This window comes from Saccopteryx bilineata, chromosome 2 (assembly GCF_036850765.1).
Source record: "Saccopteryx bilineata isolate mSacBil1 chromosome 2, mSacBil1_pri_phased_curated, whole genome shotgun sequence".
Classification (NCBI taxonomy): domain Eukaryota; kingdom Metazoa; phylum Chordata; class Mammalia; order Chiroptera; family Emballonuridae; genus Saccopteryx; species Saccopteryx bilineata.
The window spans coordinates 238,672,308-238,692,205 of record NC_089491.1 but is presented as its reverse complement, the minus strand read 5'-3'; the positions used below and the strand labels follow the sequence as shown (position 1 = coordinate 238,692,205).

At 45.3% G+C, this 19,898-nt stretch overlaps 1 protein-coding gene across 5 annotated transcripts in view; it reads left to right on the top strand.

Annotated features, from left to right (window-relative positions):
- ARHGAP32 (Rho GTPase activating protein 32) overlaps positions 1–12,213 on the top strand; it is a 394,792-nt gene extending 382,579 nt beyond the window's left edge. For all 5 annotated transcript variants that reach the window (XM_066259724.1, XM_066259723.1, XM_066259720.1 and 2 more), the window contains 3 exons: positions 1,396–2,274; positions 2,957–3,945; positions 5,218–12,213. In XM_066259724.1, the coding sequence (XP_066115821.1) occupies positions 1,396–2,274; positions 2,957–3,945; positions 5,218–7,473 (4,124 nt within the window). In that variant the 3' untranslated portion in view covers positions 7,474–12,213. The remainder of the gene's footprint in view (positions 1–1,395; positions 2,275–2,956; positions 3,946–5,217) is intronic.
- Positions 12,214–19,898: the final 7,685 nt, after the last annotated feature.

Here is a 19,898-nt window from a genome sequence, read left to right as displayed (position 1 = left end):
TTATTTTTGGCTTATGCAGCAGGGTTGTACAAAGACTCTTTTGAAGTATCTTTTGGGATGTCATCATCCTGGTCAGCTTTCTCGTCTTCATTTGTTAGCTGTCTGACTGCTGCCTCCTCTTTGACCATTGTTTGTGCTCGTGATTCAAGAAACCTTCACACATCGCTTTTGTTGTGCTTTCCAGGATTTCCCATTCCACTTTATTTAAGGGAATACTTCACAAAACAGTGTAGTGGGCTGGGCAGGTGGTAGTATTAATTTTCCATGTGGGATTAATTTTCTGTGTGGCAGTGCATTAGTGAATGTTTTTATGTTAGGAAAATTTCTGCTTCTTTGTAGTACATTTTCACTTTGGAAATTCTAGTAGTTGTAACTGAATGCTGTGATAGTGGATGTTTAGCAATGTCATAAAACTGTGTGATCTTAAAAGTCTTCTACCATTTTTGAGGACTGACTCTGCCTGATAAGCTTAAAGCCTATTTCTAAGGGAAAAAAATTAGATTATTTTTAAGTATCTGAAAGGAATTCCTTACTAAATATATGTTAATACTTTATGAGATTATAGGGCATTTTTCATTGAGTTAATTTTTTTTAGAAATTTGGGTGTTATGAGGCTTTCCTCCCACAAAAACAACAAACCAAAAAACTCTTTTTGCTGCTATATATCCAAAGTACTATGTAAAGTGATTGATTCTGCCTCAGTAGTCATATAAGGTCAGTGATAAAATACATAAGACAAAAAGAAATAAAAAACTTGCCTAAAGTCACAGGAAGAGTCAGTGTTGGACTAGTAATAGAAGCTAGGAGTTCTGTGTCCTTTCTCCTGTTGAAACCATCAGTGGCTGCGCTCTTCCTCTGTTTACATCAGGGGTAGTCAACCTTTTCATACCTACCGCCCACTTCTATATCTGTTAGTAGTAAAATTTTCTAATCGCCCACCGGTTCCCCAATAATGGTGACTTATAAAGTAGGGAAGTAACTTTACTTTATAAAATTTATAAAGCAGAGTTACAGCAAGTTAAAGCATATAATAATAATTACCAAGTACTTTATGTCGGATTTTCACTAAGTTTGGCAGAATAAATCTTTATAAAACAACTTACTATAGTTAAATCTATCTTTTTATTTATACTTTGGTTGCTTCGCTACTGCCTACCATGAAAGCTGGAATCCCCACTAGTGGGCGGTAGGGACCAGGTTGACTACCACTGATTTACATCAAAGGTGCTTGCTATTGAGAATTTGGTTTGAGAGTTCTGTCTGTGCCCCAAAGAGACAATCACCCAAAAGAAAGTGTGAAATGACATTTTCTTTCCCTATACATACGAAGTGGGTGACTTACAGCCTTGTGCTCCTGTGACATTCATAACTACATGTTGTTGTCCATTTTACCAGGTGACTCCAAGCTGTTCCGACCCAGAAGACCCAGATCCAGCAGTGACGCACTGAGTGCCTCTTTTAACGGAGAGATGCTGGGGAACCGCTGCAACTCCTACGATAACCTGCCCCACGACAATGAGAGCGAGGAGGAGGTGGGGCTGCTGCATATTCCAGCGCTGGTGTCTCCTCATTCCGCGGAGGATGTTGACTTAAGCCCACCGGACATTGGAGTAGCCAGTCTGGATTTTGATCCAATGTCGTTTCAGTGCAGTCCCCCTAAGGCCGAATCGGAATGTCTGGAGAGTGCCGCTTCCTTGTTAGAGTCCATGGGATACTCCAAGGATAAACCAAGTCCCCATAAAAAGGATACGGAAGCAGGTGGTAGCCAGTCTCAGACTCCAGGAAGCACTGCGAGTTCTGAACCCGTGTCTCCTCTCCAGGAGAAACTGAGTCCATTCTTTAGCCTGGATCTGAGCCCAAGTGAAGAGAAACCATCTAAGCCATCCTCATTCACTGAAAAGGTTGTCTATGCTTTCTCTCCAAATATTGGACGGAAATTAAGCAAATCTCCTTCTATGAACATATCTGAGCCCATCTCAGTGACCCTCCCCCCTCGAGTGTCAGAAGTCATCGGTACGGCCGCGGCGACAGCAATCCAGACTGTGTCTTCTCCGGCCTGGAATGCAGGTGTTGACGAAAGCTCTGCCATAAGTAGATCCCCCACCCAGGTAGGGAAGGTGAAGACAGACGAGAGCGAGGCCCAGGAGGGATGTGAGTCTGAAGTCCAGCCCCTGGACCAGGCGGCTGCGGCAGAAGTAGAGGCGCCAGGAGAGGAGGAGCAGTCCGCCTCAAGCGGTCAGAGTAAGGCTGTACCTCCTGGACAGACTCAGACAGGTACCGTTTGTTTTCCTCCGTTCTTTCTTTAAGCTAAGAGGGCTCTTCAGTCCTGTGTGCCACCTGTGCCTTTAGGAGAGAAGGTCGCTCCACACCTACTCTTTAATCACAGAGGATGTGTTTCTGGGTGGTGCTGATGGCTGAAAGCCTTAAATTAAAATCAAACAAAGCTCCCCTGAAGGGCCAGGGGTCCTGCTTCCAAGTTCTGTAAAGTCCCCTTGTCTCTCTGGACAGTCAGAATTTGTGGATATTTTTTGCACAACTTCGTAGCTCTTGATTCTGTTTTCTCGTCTAATAAAATATGCCTATGTTTTAGCCTTATATGTTAACCAGCCAGCCTACACTTCTAATGTAAGAAAACTATTCTAAACCATCTGCAAGCACTTGAAGCTTGTTTTCTAAGCAGTCTTTTCTGAGCCACATGAGGGACCTGCCTTTTTACCCCGTCTCTGTAGCAATTCAAGAGGAGATTGCAATCCTTAAACCCTTTGTTTTAGCTTTCCTTCCGAAGCAGATGTGTTTTCTACAGCATTTGCATGTGGGATAGAAGATCATGGATTGCCAATTTGAAATATGGAAGGCACCTATTTTTTAGGGATCAAATGGGGAGTGTTGGCTTTCCATCTATAGGATAATACAGGGTACCTTTTCACTCTCCTTTTTTTTCCCAATTTCCCACCAGGAGCAGTTACCCATGACCCCCCTCAGGATTCCATCCCTGTCAGTTCAGTCTCTCTTATCCCACCACCACCGCCTCCGAAAAACGTTGCCCGCATGTTGGCGCTAGCGTTAGCTGAGTCTGCACAGCAAGCCTCCACTCAGTCGTTGAAGAAAGCAGGGACTTCCCAGGCTGCTTATACAGATTACGGAGGAGACGGAGCAGCAGCTGCTGCCGAAGATGCCCCACCTACTTCCTACTCTCACGTCACTCTAGACACAGCCTGTTTCCCAACCGATAGGCCCGCAGAGCAGTTCCTCCTGCAGAACAGTGCATCTGGGACCTGTGACCAGCCTGTACCAGACCCAGCAGCTATCGGGGATCCTTCCCATTCCAGTGTGACTGAGTCTGGGGAGCAGTGGCACCAGGCAGACTTCCAGCCCCATCGAACCTATTTACCTGGGGACCCAGAAAAGGCCAGAATCGCTTCAGGTCCCTTAACAGACTCCAAGTCTGACGATCTCATAAGCTTCCCTGAAGACCAGTCTGTGAAGACCACTGTGCCGACTGTCTCCTTTGCGGATAGGGACCTCTCCTTTGTGGACCGGGACCAGTCCCAGCTTCACTTCTATAGTGGCGATCAGCCTCCTTCTTACCATGGTGCAAATGTGGATAAGCCCCATAACCCCTCACAGCTTGCAAACCAATCTCTCACACTTTCTAATTTGTCTCGGGACAAAATCTACCTTCCTTCTGGGTCCCCTGAAGAGAAGACCAACACAGCCGCCCTGGCTTACATGACAGTTGCTCCGGCAGCAGCAGAGACCAGCCCCAGGGAAGCCTGCTGGGATGAGGTTGAACAGCCCACCACCGCTGACCTTGCCACCCTTCAGCGTCCTCACAGAGCCAGCCGTCCCCTGCCCCCTCCACCTCCCCAAAGGTCAGCTGAGCAGTTACCTGTTGTGGGGCAGGTACAAGCAACCACCAGTATAGGATTAAATAATTCCCACAAGGTAAGAAGGGGAGAGAGGTAGTGAGATGAAATACACTTTTTTCTGCAGGTATTTGGCTTTTCCACAGGGTGTGTCATCTCTGAGTCAGACACCGCGTTTATTTGCAGTCCTCCGCAGGTTTTCATACATTTCCCACGGCCTTTGTCCTTGATGCTGGTTTTTCTCTGAGAAAGGAGCAGTCACACCATGGCTGTGGTTTAACTGCGTGTGCTACCTGCCACCTTCCTGAAGCATCTTGGTAGTTTCATCACAGTAATGCAAAGAGATAATAATCAAATGAGTCAGGCTGGGCTTTAGGTGTCAAGGTCGCAAGCATTTTTCCCCAGCACCACCACTGACTCATTGTGACTTTGGGCAAGTCATTTAACCAGGTATTCACGTTTGCCTAATCTAAGTGCTTTTTTCTCAAGACATCTGTAAGACTTTCTGCCTTGCAAACTTTTAGAAGTGTGAGATCACCAGACTTCTTGTTATTTTCTCAATGCTAACCGTAGTCAAGCACCTGTTTCGATGACAGAAAGTTGTATGCAACATACAAAGGTTTCCTCCTAATTTTGTCAGTTTTTTTTTACTGGTTTTACTGTGATCACCTTGAACTAAAAGTACTTCCATATCTAACCTTCAGTGGAGGACAGTATTTCTAGCAGCTGCTTCGCAAGGACAACATGCTTGCGGCATTGCTTTGAAGGTCACGTCTGGCCTCCCCTGCCACAGACCAGGGTGGACTAGAGGCAGGGGAGAGACAGTAACTGATGGAGTTGAAGGCTGCCTTAAACAAGTCCCCTTGTTTATTGCCTTCCCCTAGATTGAGGGGCTTAACCCTGCTCACTGTGCAACTGTGAGTCACTTTAAAAAGCTCTCCAGAAAGAATCAACTCTTTCTCTTTAACAAAGTGTTCTTGGTGTTAAGCACCAGCTAGACAGATACCCTGCGTATATAATATTTTTAAGCTTGTCTATTATTTGATTAGGCGTCTGTTTTGGTTTGTACGTTAAGGTAATGTTATATAGGCAACTCCATCTCACATTTAGAACCTGTCATAAATTAGAACAGTCCTCAAGATGGCAATGTTGTTACACCGTATAGCCACACACACCATTTCCCAGCTATGGGACACGTTGGCCTACTGTCCTGTCCAGTGTGACCATGTGGCTTGGGAAATTTTAAGCTGCTACCCAATAGTCTCAACCTGTGAGTTACAAATTTCATGGTGCTTGATTCCACAGAGGAGAGCATAGAAAACAAACTAACAGTATTATTATTTTTCCATAGGTTCAAGGAGTAGTGCCAGTTCCGGAAAGGCTGTGTGAGCCCAGAGCCATGGATGAGCCTGTTCCTGTCCTCATCAGTGATGGCAGTACAGCTGCTCCATGTCCCATCTCCACTCCCGCCCTGCAGCCAGGCCTCCCTGAGAAGGTGCGGGAAGGTCCCCGCGCCCCACTGCTGCACCTGCGCACAGAGTCTGTCCCTTTGCACGCCCCCTGTGGCTTCACTGCACCAGCTCCCCCAGCCAGGACCGTGGAGAGTAAAGCGGCCGCCGTCATGCACACGGGCAGTGTGGATGCGGCCAGCAGCGCCAGTTACCGTCCCTTTGTTGCCACGTCCTCAGCCTCTATGGATGATGTCCTGCCTTTACCACTTCCTGTCCCGCAGCCGAAGCATGCTTCTCAGAAAATTCCTTACTCCTCCTTTGCTAGGCCTGACGTCACCACTGAGCCCTTTGGTCCAGAAAACTGTTTACATTTCAGTATGACTCCGAACTGCCAGTACCGTCCCCAGAGTGTACCTCCCCATCACAATAAAGTGGAGCCCCACCAAGTATATGGGTCCAGGTCAGAGCCACCCGCCTCCATGGGGCCTCGTTACAACACATACGTGGCCCCAGGAAGAAATGCGTCCAGTCACCACTCTAAGCCATGTAGCCGGGTTGAGTACGTGTCTTCTCTGAGTTCGTCTGTGAGGAGCGGTTGTTACCCTGAAGACATCCCACCGTACCCAACCATCCGGAGGGTCCAGTCCCTCCATGTCCCTCCACCTGCCGTGATTCGCTCTGTTCCCATCTCACGGACAGAGGTTCCCCCCGACGACGAGCCAGCCTACTGCGCGAGACCCCTCTATCAGTATAAGCCATACCAGTCCTCCCAGGCCCGCTCGGATTATCACGTCACTCAGCTTCAGCCTTACTTTGAGAACGGTCGGGTCCACTACCGGTACAGCCCGTACTCCAGCTCTTCCGGCTCCTACTACAGTCCCGATGGGGCGCTGTGTGACGTCGACGCCTACAGCACCGTGCAGTTGAGGCCCCTGCACCGCCTACCCAATCGCGATTTTGCTTTCTGCAACCCTCGGCTGCAGGGGAAGAATTTGTACAGTTACGCTGGTTTGCCCCTGCGACCCCGGGCCACCATGACTGGCTATTTCTCTGGTAATGACCATAATGTAGTCAACATGCCTTCAACCGCGGATGTGAAGCACACGTACACCTCATGGGACTTTGAGGACATGGAGAAATACCGCATGCAGTCCATCCGCAGGGAGAGCCGGGCTCGGCAGAAGGTGAAAGGGCCAGTCATGTCCCAGTATGATAACATGACCCCGGCTGTGCAGGACGACCTGGGCGGGATCTATGTCATCCACCTACGCAGTAAATCCGATCCTGGGAAAACTGGACTTCTCTCGGTGGCGGAAGGGAAGGAGGGGCGGCACCTGGCCAAGGCTGTCAGTCCTGAGGGGGACGACCGCTTCTACAGGAAGCACCCAGAGTCGGAGTTCGACAGGGCCCATCACCACAGAGGACATGGCAACGGGCAGGCGGAGAAACCGTCCCTCCCGCAGAAGCAGAGCAGTCTCAGGAACAGGAAGCTTCATGACATGGGCTGCGGTCTCCCTGAGCACAGGGCACATCAGGAAGCAAGCCATAGGCAACTGTGTGAATCAAAAAATGGCCCACCTTACCCCCAGGGGGCTGGCCAGCTAGATTACGGGTCCAAAGGGATTCCAGACACTTCTGAGCCCATCAGCTACCATAACTCTGGAGGAATGTATATCCCAGCAGGGCCGGAGTCTTTAAGACTGAACCACAAAGAGGGAAGGCTCTCCAAAGAGCTGGAGAGGCCTCGGGCTAGACAGCCTCCTGCCCCAGACAAACACTCCAGAGACTGCTACAAGGAGGAGGACCACTTCAGTCAGTCCACCGTCCCGCCCCCGAAACCAGAGAGGAGTCACAGCCTGAAGCTCCATCACACCCAGCATGTGGAGAGGGACCCGGGGGCGCTGTTCCAGTACCAGGCACACGGCAAGCGCCAGGGCAGCATGGCTGCCGCGCCCCAGTATGACAACCTGGAGGGCTACCACTCTCCGCCCCAGCGCCCGCCAGCAGGCTTTGGAGGAGGCACAGTGGGGGCACACGTGCCCTCTGGCTTTCCCCACCCGCAAAGCAGGACATACGCTACGGCGTTGGGTCAGGGGGGCTTCCTGCCCGCAGAGTTGTCCTTGCAGCGTCCCGAGACACAGGCCCACGCAGAATGAGCCCTGAGAGCAATAGATCGAAGCAGCCTCTGCTGGACAGTGGACTGTTCTATTTTTTTCAGCAACCAAAAAGATATTAAAAAAGAAAAAAGCTACAAATCCCCCAACTGCATTTAAAAAAAAATGTAAGGAAAATAAATCACCATCTTTTTTCCCTTCCTGTTTCATCACCACCTCTTCCACCTATAGACTGTCATTTTTGTCATTAAGAGAGGTCTGAATGATTGTAAGCACTGTGTTACAGTAAAACCTAGTAAAGAAATTTGTCAGAGTGTGCTTGCCGTACAGAGCTAATCTGTAAGAGCCTGAGGACTGCCTTTACCTGAATTTGAATTTGACTTTGTCCTTCCTAGTATTTGCTGTATAGTTCAGAGCAGTTTACATCTGTTTCCTGGGAGGCTTTTGCATTTTCTTCTGCATTTCTACAGACTTTTTCAGTAGCCATGTCACTTGTCCAGACTGACACTCAGTTTTTCGCACTGTTTTGTGTGTTAAAATTAGAACAGAGAAAAATTCCCTGACCCTTCAGTTAAGTCTATTGAACATTTAGCAAATTATAACTAAAAAATAAAGGAATTAAGACTAAGCATTTAATGAAGAGTCATCATAAAATGTCAAACTGTGTAGACCCAGGCTAACCATGTCTTCACATTCTTACTTGTCACAGCTGTTCCCACAGTTCCATGAACAGGCTTGGATCACAGTGGAAGGCATTGTTAAAAGTTAGGATCTAACATGCTTCTCAGGAGGAAGTCAGTGAACACAGTTAGCACCAGAAAACTCTCAGTGCTTCTAATGTGTTTCCTGCTCTCTGTTATTTTTTTTTTTCTGTAATAATATTTGGTAAATTGTAATCCTAGTAAAACATTTGACACCATTTATTTCCCTAAAGCAGCTTTTCTTATTTAAAAACAAAACAAAACCCAGCCCGGTTTGACTAAACACACATCACTTATCATGATTATAAATTTGTGTTAATTTCTGTTTCTAAACCAGACTACAGGTTTCCTGGGAATCCTTAAAGTTCTGTGTATTACCTGTTTGTGAAACTGCAATAACCGCCTAGCACACAGCCCCATTGTGCCCATTCCTGCTGTTTGCTCAGTCCTTCTGCGATCACAGTCCTACTGTAATTGCACCTACACCAGCATTTCAGGTATAGTTCTGATAACTCTGTTGACATGTTAAACATGTTCAGTGCCCAGGACTTTCTTTTGAAAGTTGCATTCCTGATGAGTTGGACTAGATATCTCTAGCCCAATGCAATTCATTTTCTCAGCTCGTCCCAAAACACGTGCCGGACTAGCGAGGCAGTCCTGTGCTCACGAAGCGAGGTGAGATTGATCTTTCATTCCATGACTCTTAATACTTGATTTTTATACGTCCATGTGTAGAAGACACTAGGGGAATTTCATTCCACTTACTGGCTGGTCGCTGCTCTGGCTTTTTAAAACTTGGAATTAACATTTATTTAGAGCAAAGGAAGAAATCTTACAAGAGGCTAAATTTATGCTGCTATTATTGCTGTGAATTTGTATAAAGATTAGGAGTCCTGCAAGTTCTTTTTTATTTAAAAAAAATGTGATTGCATTTTAAGGGTTTATATTTAGAAAAAGAAATAAAGTTTTAAGAACAACACATTTATTTATATGTGAAGATAATCTATAAGGTTTTCTTTTGTTCCCCCAGAATTGATGAGAGGGATTCAATAGAGATCACAGTAGAAATCCTGAAATACCACATGTGCAAAGAAAGGCTTATGGAAATTTAGGCCTTTACATTTTGAAGTGCAGACCCAGCTAGTAGATAGTCACAATGTTAGGAATCCTGGAAGGACACTTCCATTCAGTACACAAATATAGCGTGCTGTATGCAGGAGTTTGGTCTTTGGTGAGTATACAGCACTAATTTTATTTTGGTTTTTTTACCTTAGTCATCTTTTTTATCATGCAGGCAACCCATTACCCCTTGAAGATCACACTAGCCATGTAAGTTCTCCCCCGGCCACATGGTGATTATTAGAAGGAGGAGCCAGTGTGACAAGGACACACAGATGTCAGTAACAGATTTTTTTTCTCAATATTTGGTAAATTGGAATGCTAGCCAGACATTTCACACCATTTGTTCTCCTAAAGCAATATTTATATATCTTTTCTATTAGAAAGAAAATGAACTTAGAAAGGTGTGAGAGGCCAGAAGGAGGCAGTGGAAGTCCTGTCCAGTCTCAGTATTGGTGGGTTTGTTGTCACACACATTTACTCCTGAACCTGAAGTCTGTTACATAAACACTAAGGTTAATTCCTCAAAGCAATTACTGTATTAATGTCCTATGGGCTTAGAAATATCAGGTAAATATTTTGATTACAGAATAACGACTCAAATTATTGGTATGAGCATGAAACACAAACTTTAGGTAAAATCTAGAGTTGTTTCGCTTCACGGATGTAGATACAGCCTTAACTTTGGATTTTGTTATTTGAAGGACTTTGCCTGTATTGTCCTTTTCTAATATTGTAGGGTAGAAATTGGGTGGCAAATCACTGTGAGCCAGGTTACCTCAGTACAGTTCACCTGTGTGTGACTTCACAAATAGAGTAATTAAAGATAATTACTTTTAAATTTTGACACGGAACATAATGATCAAGGAAATGGAGCTGCCTTATGCATTAAACCCATAATTCTATTGGTGTTTTCATATTCATGCCTCCAGATTTTATCTTTGGCAAAATTCCAATGCCACAGTGTGGTTTGATTGAAATATATATTATCTGGATGTCTGGATAGAGACTTTGCTAACAGCCCCAGAGGTGCCATTTTTTATGACTAAATTTCATCTGAGCCTTATTGCTTACTGTATTCAATTTCATTTTAAAATGCAATCCCTGGATGGTCCCAAGGATAGACCTGCACATTTTTATAGTGACGAAGCATTTTTAAAAAGTTAGGGTCAGGTTGAAAAATTCTAGGACTAATTCTGTACAGAAGAGGGACCATTAATGTGAGTGGGGATAGAAAGTTGACCTACTGGTCAACACATTTGAAGCACCAGTAGATGCATACAATGTAAATTTGAAATTTGCCCTTTTAGTTAACAAAGGAGCCTTCAGCCTGCAGAGTTCATATATCTGTTCCCAGCCCTGTCAATCAATCACCCATCCAATATCTTGACGAAGTATCGTCTGAGCAGTGTGTGTAAGGAAAGAAGGATGGAAGCGAAAGTATGTCAGGAAGCTACTTCCAAATGGTTAGAGGCATGTGATTTTCAGTACTGTGTGTTATGGAAGTGTCAGGAATGGTCTACTTTAACTGTGCAAGGTCACGTCAGCGTGCACCGAGGCACTTTTCCTTTTCTGATTAGTACTGTTAGTGCTCAAAGATTAAAAATGGTTGTTTTACAGTTTAGATTCTACGGTAGCAAAACCTGATTTTTCAGCCATGACCTGCATGAGAGAAGCATCCTAGGAAGTCTTAGACCATACTTTTGAGTTCTTAATTTTAATTTATATAGTGGGTTTTTTTTATGTTTTAATATTTTTGTGAACTGGTGTAAATTGTTGATGCATATACGCTTGTGTATTTTTGTAAATAGTTTTGTGATTTATTTCTTGACCTTTATGTAAATATTTAGAGTCTCCTTTCTTTAAAGCTTATTTGAAGCTGAGTTGTGAGTTTGGGGTTTTGTTTGTTTCTTTGTTTTGGTTGGGGGTGGGGGAGGGAGAAGGGATTTTTGTACTCTGATAATCCAGATGGAGAATTCTGTGGTTCAAAGCAACTGTCCCGCTGAAAGCAATGGAAATATCAACAAAATTATTTCAGGTTAAAACAAGACTTCTTTGTGTGTGTTTCCTTTTTAACCTAATGTGCATGGTGACAAACTACATAGATGGGTAATTGACTGGGGGTGCTCAGGCCCAAAGATTAGTGATTGCATGTCACAGATGATTATTCCACAGGGTGTGTTAATAGTGTGACAGAAGGGGTTTAGTGTCTCCTGTTTATTTCTATTTGCCACAGTGTGCTGTCTGGCCAAATTTTCCCCAGATCAAACAGTATCTAAGAACCACAGAGGCCTCTTGATCTCCCTGGGCAGCCCACTCAGACTCCCCCAGCGCAGCTGCCTAAGGGCAGTCTGGGCGCTGCCCCCGCCCCCAGCTCGGAGCTGGGGGTCCTGGGAAGCACGGGGCTTCTCTGCTCAGGACTCTCCAGAAGGGGGTTCGGAACGACGGCCGTATTTCTAAAGATTCCCACAAAGCATCTTGGGCATCCCGTCACTGTTCAGAAAAGAGCCCTCTCTTCCCCCTGGCCACCAGGGCCAGTGGGGGACAGTGTTTCAGTCAGACAAGCATGGCTGCAGCCCAGCTGCCTGGAGCCCTCAGCGCATTCCTGTGTCAGGTTTTCAGAAAGAGATGTTTCAGTATCAACCAGGATTTTCTGAAGGAAAAAAAAAGGAAGCCACTTAAATGTTAAGGTATCAATATTTTAGTTTTCTTACTGGAAGTCATAAATTACAAACCATTCTTTACTCTAAAATAGTAGAGAGGTTCTCCTTTTTGCCGGTAATTGGGGAAGTTGCCTGTGTAGTTCGGATGACCCTGGGGAGCCAGCCATTTCTTACACACCTGCACCCACGCTCCAGACAAGCAGAGACCTAACATTTGCTGTCAGCAAACACTCCCAGGCCTAAGCAAGTGTTCCTGTGGAAACTGCTCAGGAGGGATTAAAGAAAAGATGTGTGTGACATTTCTCCTGTGTCTTCTTAATTTTCTGGGACTCGCATTTCCATACCAGCGACTTCATCACCAAATTTCCTTCATACTGGTGAATATATAGTACGTACCCCTTACCGTGTGTATCACTGAGTAATTGGTGACATTTTAAAGTAGCATTGAACTCCCCATTATAGTAAAACTTTGGGCAGTCGCCTGAAATAAGACATTTTTAGTTGGCCATGTTTCTGACATAGTTGAGAGTGTATCTCTTAAAAATGTCAGGTTCAGTTTATATTTCAAGTATTTTGATTAAAATTTTTCCAGAATATATTTCAAACCACAAACTTTGCTGTCAATACACCCAGAAGTTCGTTTATACCTGTGGATTGCTGTCCTCCGGTTCAGTGACACCGGGGGACACACTGAGATGCAGGAGTGTGGCTTCTATGCCCAGTGCTCTGCCAACACTGTCCTTTTATGTTCTTGTGTTATTTTTCCCTTAATTTTTTTATATTCTCCTTTTCTTTCTGCTTTCACTTCTTGCTGTTGTCTGTGAACTGCCTATAAACCTGCTTTCTCTAAATAAACATTCAGAATAAATAAGCTCGTCAAAATGGTGAGCAAAAGAAACTCTGAACTGGGGCCCCGAAAGATTGGGCTTCGTGTCACCTGTTTTTCATTATGCACCCCCCCTTCTCCCAGCATCACTTGGGGAGCCCATTTTCAGAAGGTGACATATTACCGTGTAAGAGGCTTAGAAGGGAGCAGAAAACGAAGGCTGTAAGAGTTCTCCCCACATTTGACATGTTGTGAGGAGCTGTATGATGAGACACACTGGCATTTTCCATGTTAATAACTGCAATGCATGGCTCCCCATGTAAGAATACATGCTGGTTCACACTTAGCATCCACACTTCACTCTAGTGGGAAGACGGAAGAGTGTCGTGCACGTGTGCAGCTTCACCTGCCATGCTGTCATTCAGTGAGTGTCCTAAAAACACGTTGAATAGCATTCTGAGATTCCCTGGCCACCAGTTCATGTGTTGAACAGCACAAGTAGTTCTCAGACTTGAGAAGTACAGTGAAGCACCCGGAGAGCCAGGTAAACATGAGAATTTGAGCGGCCACCAGACCATCTGATGCAGTGGGTCTGGGCTAGGACTCGGTAATCCACAATTCTAGCAACCACCCCGTGTGAATTGGGTATATATGATACATAGCTGGGAAATACTAATCTAGACAGAATGTTTAATAGTCTTCTCTCTAGTTCACTTAACCTGACCATTTTTTCTCATTGGTACCTTGGTCTCCCACCACTTCAGTAATACTAGAACAGAAATTTATTAATTTATCTGTCCCAGTGTTTGAGTATTAAGCCCAGATTTAATTATTCAAATCGGACAGAAGTTAGGCTGAGCAATATAAGGAAACTGTTCGGCATTCCGTAAAATGTGAAAAAAATATACTAGTGACGGAATACTGTTGACACCAGTCATACACTGACATCGTTGTCTTTTGGGTATGAGACATTTAGACTGGTTAGGAAGTGTAGTTAATACATATTTACTATTCAGGCAGTCAACTATTTCAAATGCTGTCTTCATGGAAAACAAATGATTGAGAACCAAGTTGTGCCCTCCTCAGTCACTGAAGCTTTTACAAGAACCATTAGCACTTCTTAGGTTTTAAGTATTTTGTCTCCCGTCCAAGTACTAACCAGACCCGACCCTGCTTAGCTTCCGAGATCAAACGAGATCGGGCATGTTCAGGGTGGTATGGCCTTAGACTAAGTATTTTGTCAATTGCAGACAATAGAGTAGTGGTGTGTTTAACAACTAGTGATAACTACTAACACTGCTTACTCTGCTACACTGTTGTCAGCACTACATGGATTAACTCATTTGTTTCCCATAGCCCATCAGTTAGTCTCTCTAACACTTATACAAAGTAGCATTCTTACTTTTATTGCCACAGGACATATAAAGGAACTGAGAGGCCCAGAAGTTGAAGTTGCAGGCTTGAGTTCATTCTCTGAGGATAAGGGGCTCTGGCCCAAGCTCTGCGATGCCAGAGCCAGCAGCTCTCTCGCTGCTGCGCTGCTGCCTAAAGCGGCTCTGCAAGATCCTGAGCCCCTGCAACAAAGAAAGTCAACTCCTTCCTGTCAGAAAGGCTGGGTTTAGGCTGTAGTCACATCCCTCAAATCTCAGTGCGCATGTGCACACACAGTGTGTTTCCTGCTCAAGCAAAGCCTGCTGCATGTTCAAATGAGTCTCCTGGGTAACCATCTTCTGTATGACCACTTGGCTGAGGGTGGCTCCCCCATCTATTGGCTACGTCATCTGAAACACAGGTTCCTGAGATAGTGTAGCAAAGGACGAGAGTCTTGGGTGAGTAAGTCAAATGTAGCCCAGAAATAAAACAAGTTGTCCCTTCTCATAGCTCAGGAACCAGAACTAATCTCAAGGCCACCCACCTTCCCGCCCCCTGCAGGGAAGGCAGCCAGTTCAGTGTGGTCTACCATGAGCCTGGAAGCAGAGCTGAAGTCTTTTAGACACATGGCATCTTCCATGTTAATAGGCAGAAAGTACTTCTCCCCATGTAAGGATGCTAGTTCACATTGAGCATCCACACTTTAGTAGGAAGAGAGGAAGAGTGTCGTGCACACCTGCAGTGGGCAGCACTTATACCCGCTGTGCCGCGTAGCTCCCTGCTCAGAATCTCCCACTTACATCCACGACTGACAGTCACAGCAGAGCTTGGCAAAAGTGCCACTCCCCCGAAACAAGGTCAAAGAATAACAAACAGTTCTTAGGACAAGAAAAAAATCAAGGGGCAAGTCAATAGGTTGCCTGGTGAAGTGTCACTTTTGGGTGTTCCACAATGGCAGCAAGAAGTTAACCCTGCACCCACAAGTTTCTGATCACAGATTGGAGAAAAGTTTCTGGATATAAAAAAGGGTGTGTCTTGCTCCAGCCCAGAGGACAAGGTGTTCCTAAATGTCAACACCTTACAACACCTTAGGAAAGACTTCCCTTGACCACCCAGACTCAAATAGCATCTCTTGTAACTCCCAAGACACTTCCTGTGCCTTCCTGTGTTGTATGTGTAACATCTCTGTCTCCTCTTGAATATGAGCTGCAAGACAAGAGCGCTCTGTCTTCCGGTGGGTCCTGGTGCCTAAACAGGGCTGTAGCACAGTCTGCACAGCAATGCTTGTGGGCAGGTGAACTAAGAGGTCTGTTACCCGTGGTAATGCAGTGGGAAGCACATGCTGGCAACCCTGTTTGGGTGCCGGAACATTGTGGGCTAGCTGTGTCCTCAGCAAGGATGAATCCAGCATCACTTATTTGGATCACTTTTCTTTGTCACAAGCACTGTTGGGCTCCTGGTGCTGGCTGATGACCCCAAAAGGAAAGCAAGTAGGCTTCGTTTATCTCACAGTCCACTGCTAGCATGACTAGACACTGCTAGATTTGGAAAGTCTTTTTAAAGAAAGTTGGTTCTGAAAAGTGTTTGAAAAGTAGTGAGGGAGAGTCCCTTGGAGGGAAGGAATGGAGATGCTCTAAGTGTCCAGGAAAGACTTGCTGCCCACAAGCAAAACGTCCTGCAAAGCATATCAGGGTGTGGGCTGGAGAAGAAAAACTTGAGGTTTGGATAATTTTCAACAACATGACCGATGAACCAAAGGGTAGCAGAATGTAGGAAACAAATGAGTCCCTGAATGACCTACCTAAGTTTCATGAGTTTAAAGGGAATATAGATAAAAGTGTAGGAAATGATCTCACTAATGTTACCCAGACCCTACAGGATATACTCACTGGGACTCTCACGCTCCAAAAGCCTCCGGAACTCTGAAGGTCGTTGCCGCGGCTCAGGGGCTCACTGCCGCCTGGCCCTCTTTTCCCTCCATGGTCCTCTCAGTGCCACTCAGCAAGCATTTTACAGTGATTATGCTCAGAAATGGTTCTCTTCCTACCAGAGTTCATAATTATTTGGGTGCCAAAGGCTGTCTTAACTCCTGATTTTATGACCTTTCTCTTAATAAAAACACTGATTAAAATATGGAGGAGTGCCCGACCACTGGAATGTGGTGGTGCAGTGGAAAGAGTGTGGGACTGGGATGCAGAGGACTCAGGTTCAAAACCCTGAGGTTGCCAACTTGAGCGCAAGCTCATCTGGTTTAAGCAAGGCTCACCAGCTTGAGCCCAAGGTTGCTGGCTTGAGCAAGGGGTCACTCTCTCTGCTGTAGCCCCCCAGTCAAGGCACATATGAGAAAGCAATCAATGAACAACTAAGGAGCCACAATGAAGAATTGATGCTTCTCATCTCTCTCCCTTCTTGTCTGTCTGTCCCTATCAGTCCCTCTTTCTGTCTCTGTCACACTCACACACAAAAAAAATATGGAAGAGTAACTTCCTAGAGGCTAGGCAAAAGCATGCAATGTTGGAATAAAAAAATATTTTGCAACACTAGTAACAAATGAGTATTCCAGTGTAGCGTATTAATACCATCACTCTCTTACTTTAAGGTAATCTTTTTGCCTTTTTGGGATGTTTTCATCTCACAAAGATGAATATCTTCTGTCTCCTATCTTAGAGAATGTGACGCTTGTCCAAAGACCTCCTCACCATCTAGGAGGCTACCTGATCACATACTCTGGCTCCCTCTGAGTGCCTCAGTGGTACACTGAGCTAGCCCGTAATCCGCTCTTTAGTGGGGAGAGGAGATGCGGGAGGGGTGAGCGTGAGAGTCAGCCTAGGCATGCAGTGCTCTCAGAAGGAGAATTGAGACTTGTTCTGCTGAACCCTAAATGGTGGAAACAATCAGAAATGGATCACATGGAGTAAGGATATCGTAGGAGAGACTGAGTCACTGGCTGTGTAATTGAAGGAAACTTGGAAGTCCTTCTCACTCCAAAGCTGTGTTATATCATATCTGTGAAATGCTATGGACTGATGGCCTTGCCACCTCTAGGTCATTGGCGCTACCTGCTCTGCTGCTGAGAGCACTGTCCTCCCACCTGGGACTCTTCTTCCCTTTCCCCGTCTCGGCATCTGCCCCTCCAAACACTTCCAACAACAGCGCTTCACATTAAATCCAGACTCTTCAATCTACCCAGACTTCTCTCTGTTATCTCTCCCTGTCTCTATCTGTCTCTCTCCCTCTCTTGGTCTCTCCCTCTCATTACCGTGTGGACGACACTGGCCTTTTCTTTCATTCTCATACCAAACCTGTTCCTGTCGTTCCTATCCCAGGTTCCTGTAACAGCTACAGTATCCTCTCTGCCCAGAGTGTTTTTATGGGAGACCACTTCTCTTCATTGAGACCTCACTACATCAGGCCTCCTTGATGACACAGTTTGAGTTAGCCATTCGATCTCGCATCACCCTCTCAACTCTATAAATAGCACTTACCACTCAGACATTATTTTTACTTATCAGCTTATCTATTAACTGTCTCAATTCATTGACTAGTTTCTAAGCTCCATGAGACCTTGGTTTGTTCTCTGATAGGTTTTTTTAATGAATCAATGATGTTTAAGAAAGAGCAGAGGACTAAATGAAAAACATAAAGGCATTAAGGAGTACAAATTGGAAGTTACAGAATAGTCATGGAGATGTAAATGATAGCCCAGAGAATAGAGTCAATAATATCGTGATAACTATGCATGGGGCCAGGTGGGCACTGGAAATATTTGGGGGACCACCCTGTAAAGTACATAATTTTCTAACCACTGTGCTGTACACCTGAAACTAATACAGAAGAATATTTAATAAAAATTGTAATTAAAAAAATAAAAATAATGAAATAAATTTCATGGGGAAAATAACTTTAGAAAACTTTGTTCTTTTTGCCCAAGCTCAGCCCTTCATGATAGGACTATCATTTGTAACCACAAGCAGCCTCTCCCATGCTGGCACTTGACAGGCCTGCTACGTAGAAATCAGCCTGTTTTGAAGAAGCCACCAGATGGTGCTGTCGACACACTTTTTAATTCTGAAGGGTTCTGTTTATGGAAAGGTTCACTTAGGTTGCTGCTTCCTTGTTTCTTTCCACCTCCCTTTTACAAGAGCAGTTCCAGGGCAGTGACCGGGTGTGAATACTGGGAACTGATGCGAGGAGCTACTTTTTTGGAGCCAGCACTGAACAAAGAAGAGTAAGATTTGAACTGTGACACACAGGACTTGGATAAAAATGCCATCTGTCTAAAGAACTTTAGTGGGACTTGGCTTTTACTCTAACAATGTTTCATGTTTCTAAATTCTCAAATATTGTTTATTGCTATTTTAAGGAGATAGTATGAAATATTTAGAGTCTGGCTGCTCTATTTTCATAGGCTAAGTCTAGACAGGGCCTCTGAACCCCCACAGAATTGAATGGACATCAGCATTCCCTGTAGAGCTTTTAAAAAATATAGACTTCTCTGTGTCATTCAATTTTCTCTTTGATGGCCAGAGAACCTGCACTTTCAAAGGGAACTCCCCAGGGGATTCAGTGTCATCCATGACTTAGAAGCCATTGTTCCAAGAGAAGAGCTCTCTCTCTCTCTCTCTCTCTCTCTCTCTCTAGTCCCATCCTAGACCTTTCCATTTCTACCCACCATTCCTCCACTTGCCCGGGGCTTAACTTGTCACCCAAGTTTTGTCTCACAATCTTCATTGTTAACGGGAATCTCCCCACCACCATTCCTGAAACATGACAGGACCCAAGATTTAGAAAACAGTGGATGAAATAGGTTTGTCTGTTAAACGGCAGATTTTTCTCAGAGCACCACAAGGCACCACGGTCCAGTGAAGCTTCTTAGAGTTTAGCTCGGATGGCAGAGCGCTTCCTCGGAACGCAGTTGAGGAAACATCTGAACTAGGTGGCAGGAATTTTTGGTTTTGGTCACAGCTTCTTTATGAATAACAACTGACTGATGTACTTACACCCACCTGATTCCACACCAGATTTGAGAAAACTGGCCGTGTGAGCTGGCCAAGTTATGCCGTCCTTGAAGCCTTGGTTGCCTTCTCTGCAAAGGGGGAGGCGGTTGCAGTTGTGACCACCTCAGAACAGTGGAGGGACGAATGCAGTGACAGCCTGGGAAACTGTGGCAGGAGGGGAACAGCACGGAGCGAGAGGTGGCACTGTGTCTATGGGGCTGTCAGAATGATGCCAGTACCTCCACAGAGCCGAGGGTTTTCCAGCTCAGCATATACATTTATAGCCAGTATTATAATAGCCACCGTTTGTAAAACAAATTTTCTGTAATAAAAAATCAGTCAAGTAATTGGTTCTGAAAGTCAAATAGGATCACAAGACTTATAACAGAGCATCAGTTCACATGCCCTTTCTAATTTCTACTGCCCAGATACGACCTTTCCCGACTCTTTCAGATCTTTTCCGGCATTTCCCACCCCGTCTCTAAACAAGGCGCCAGTTCTTGATCTTTCCATTTTACATACTGTGTATTGACTTCTCACTGAGGAATGATCTTTTTTTCTGGTACTGTGCTGGTTACTGTTCCACCCCTGTCCCCAAAGTACGCGTAGCCACTTTCCTGTACCCATTTTGCTGTTCTGGTTTCAGTACAGAGTTCTTTAATCAATGTCTAGTATTTTCTGTGCCTGTTAACTCATCCTCTGCCTCTGCTGTGGAAGTGCGAATCTCCTCTCCATCTGGCTCAGCCATCAGATGACCGGCTCTGTGCAGCGTCTGCCGTTGGAGGCAGGA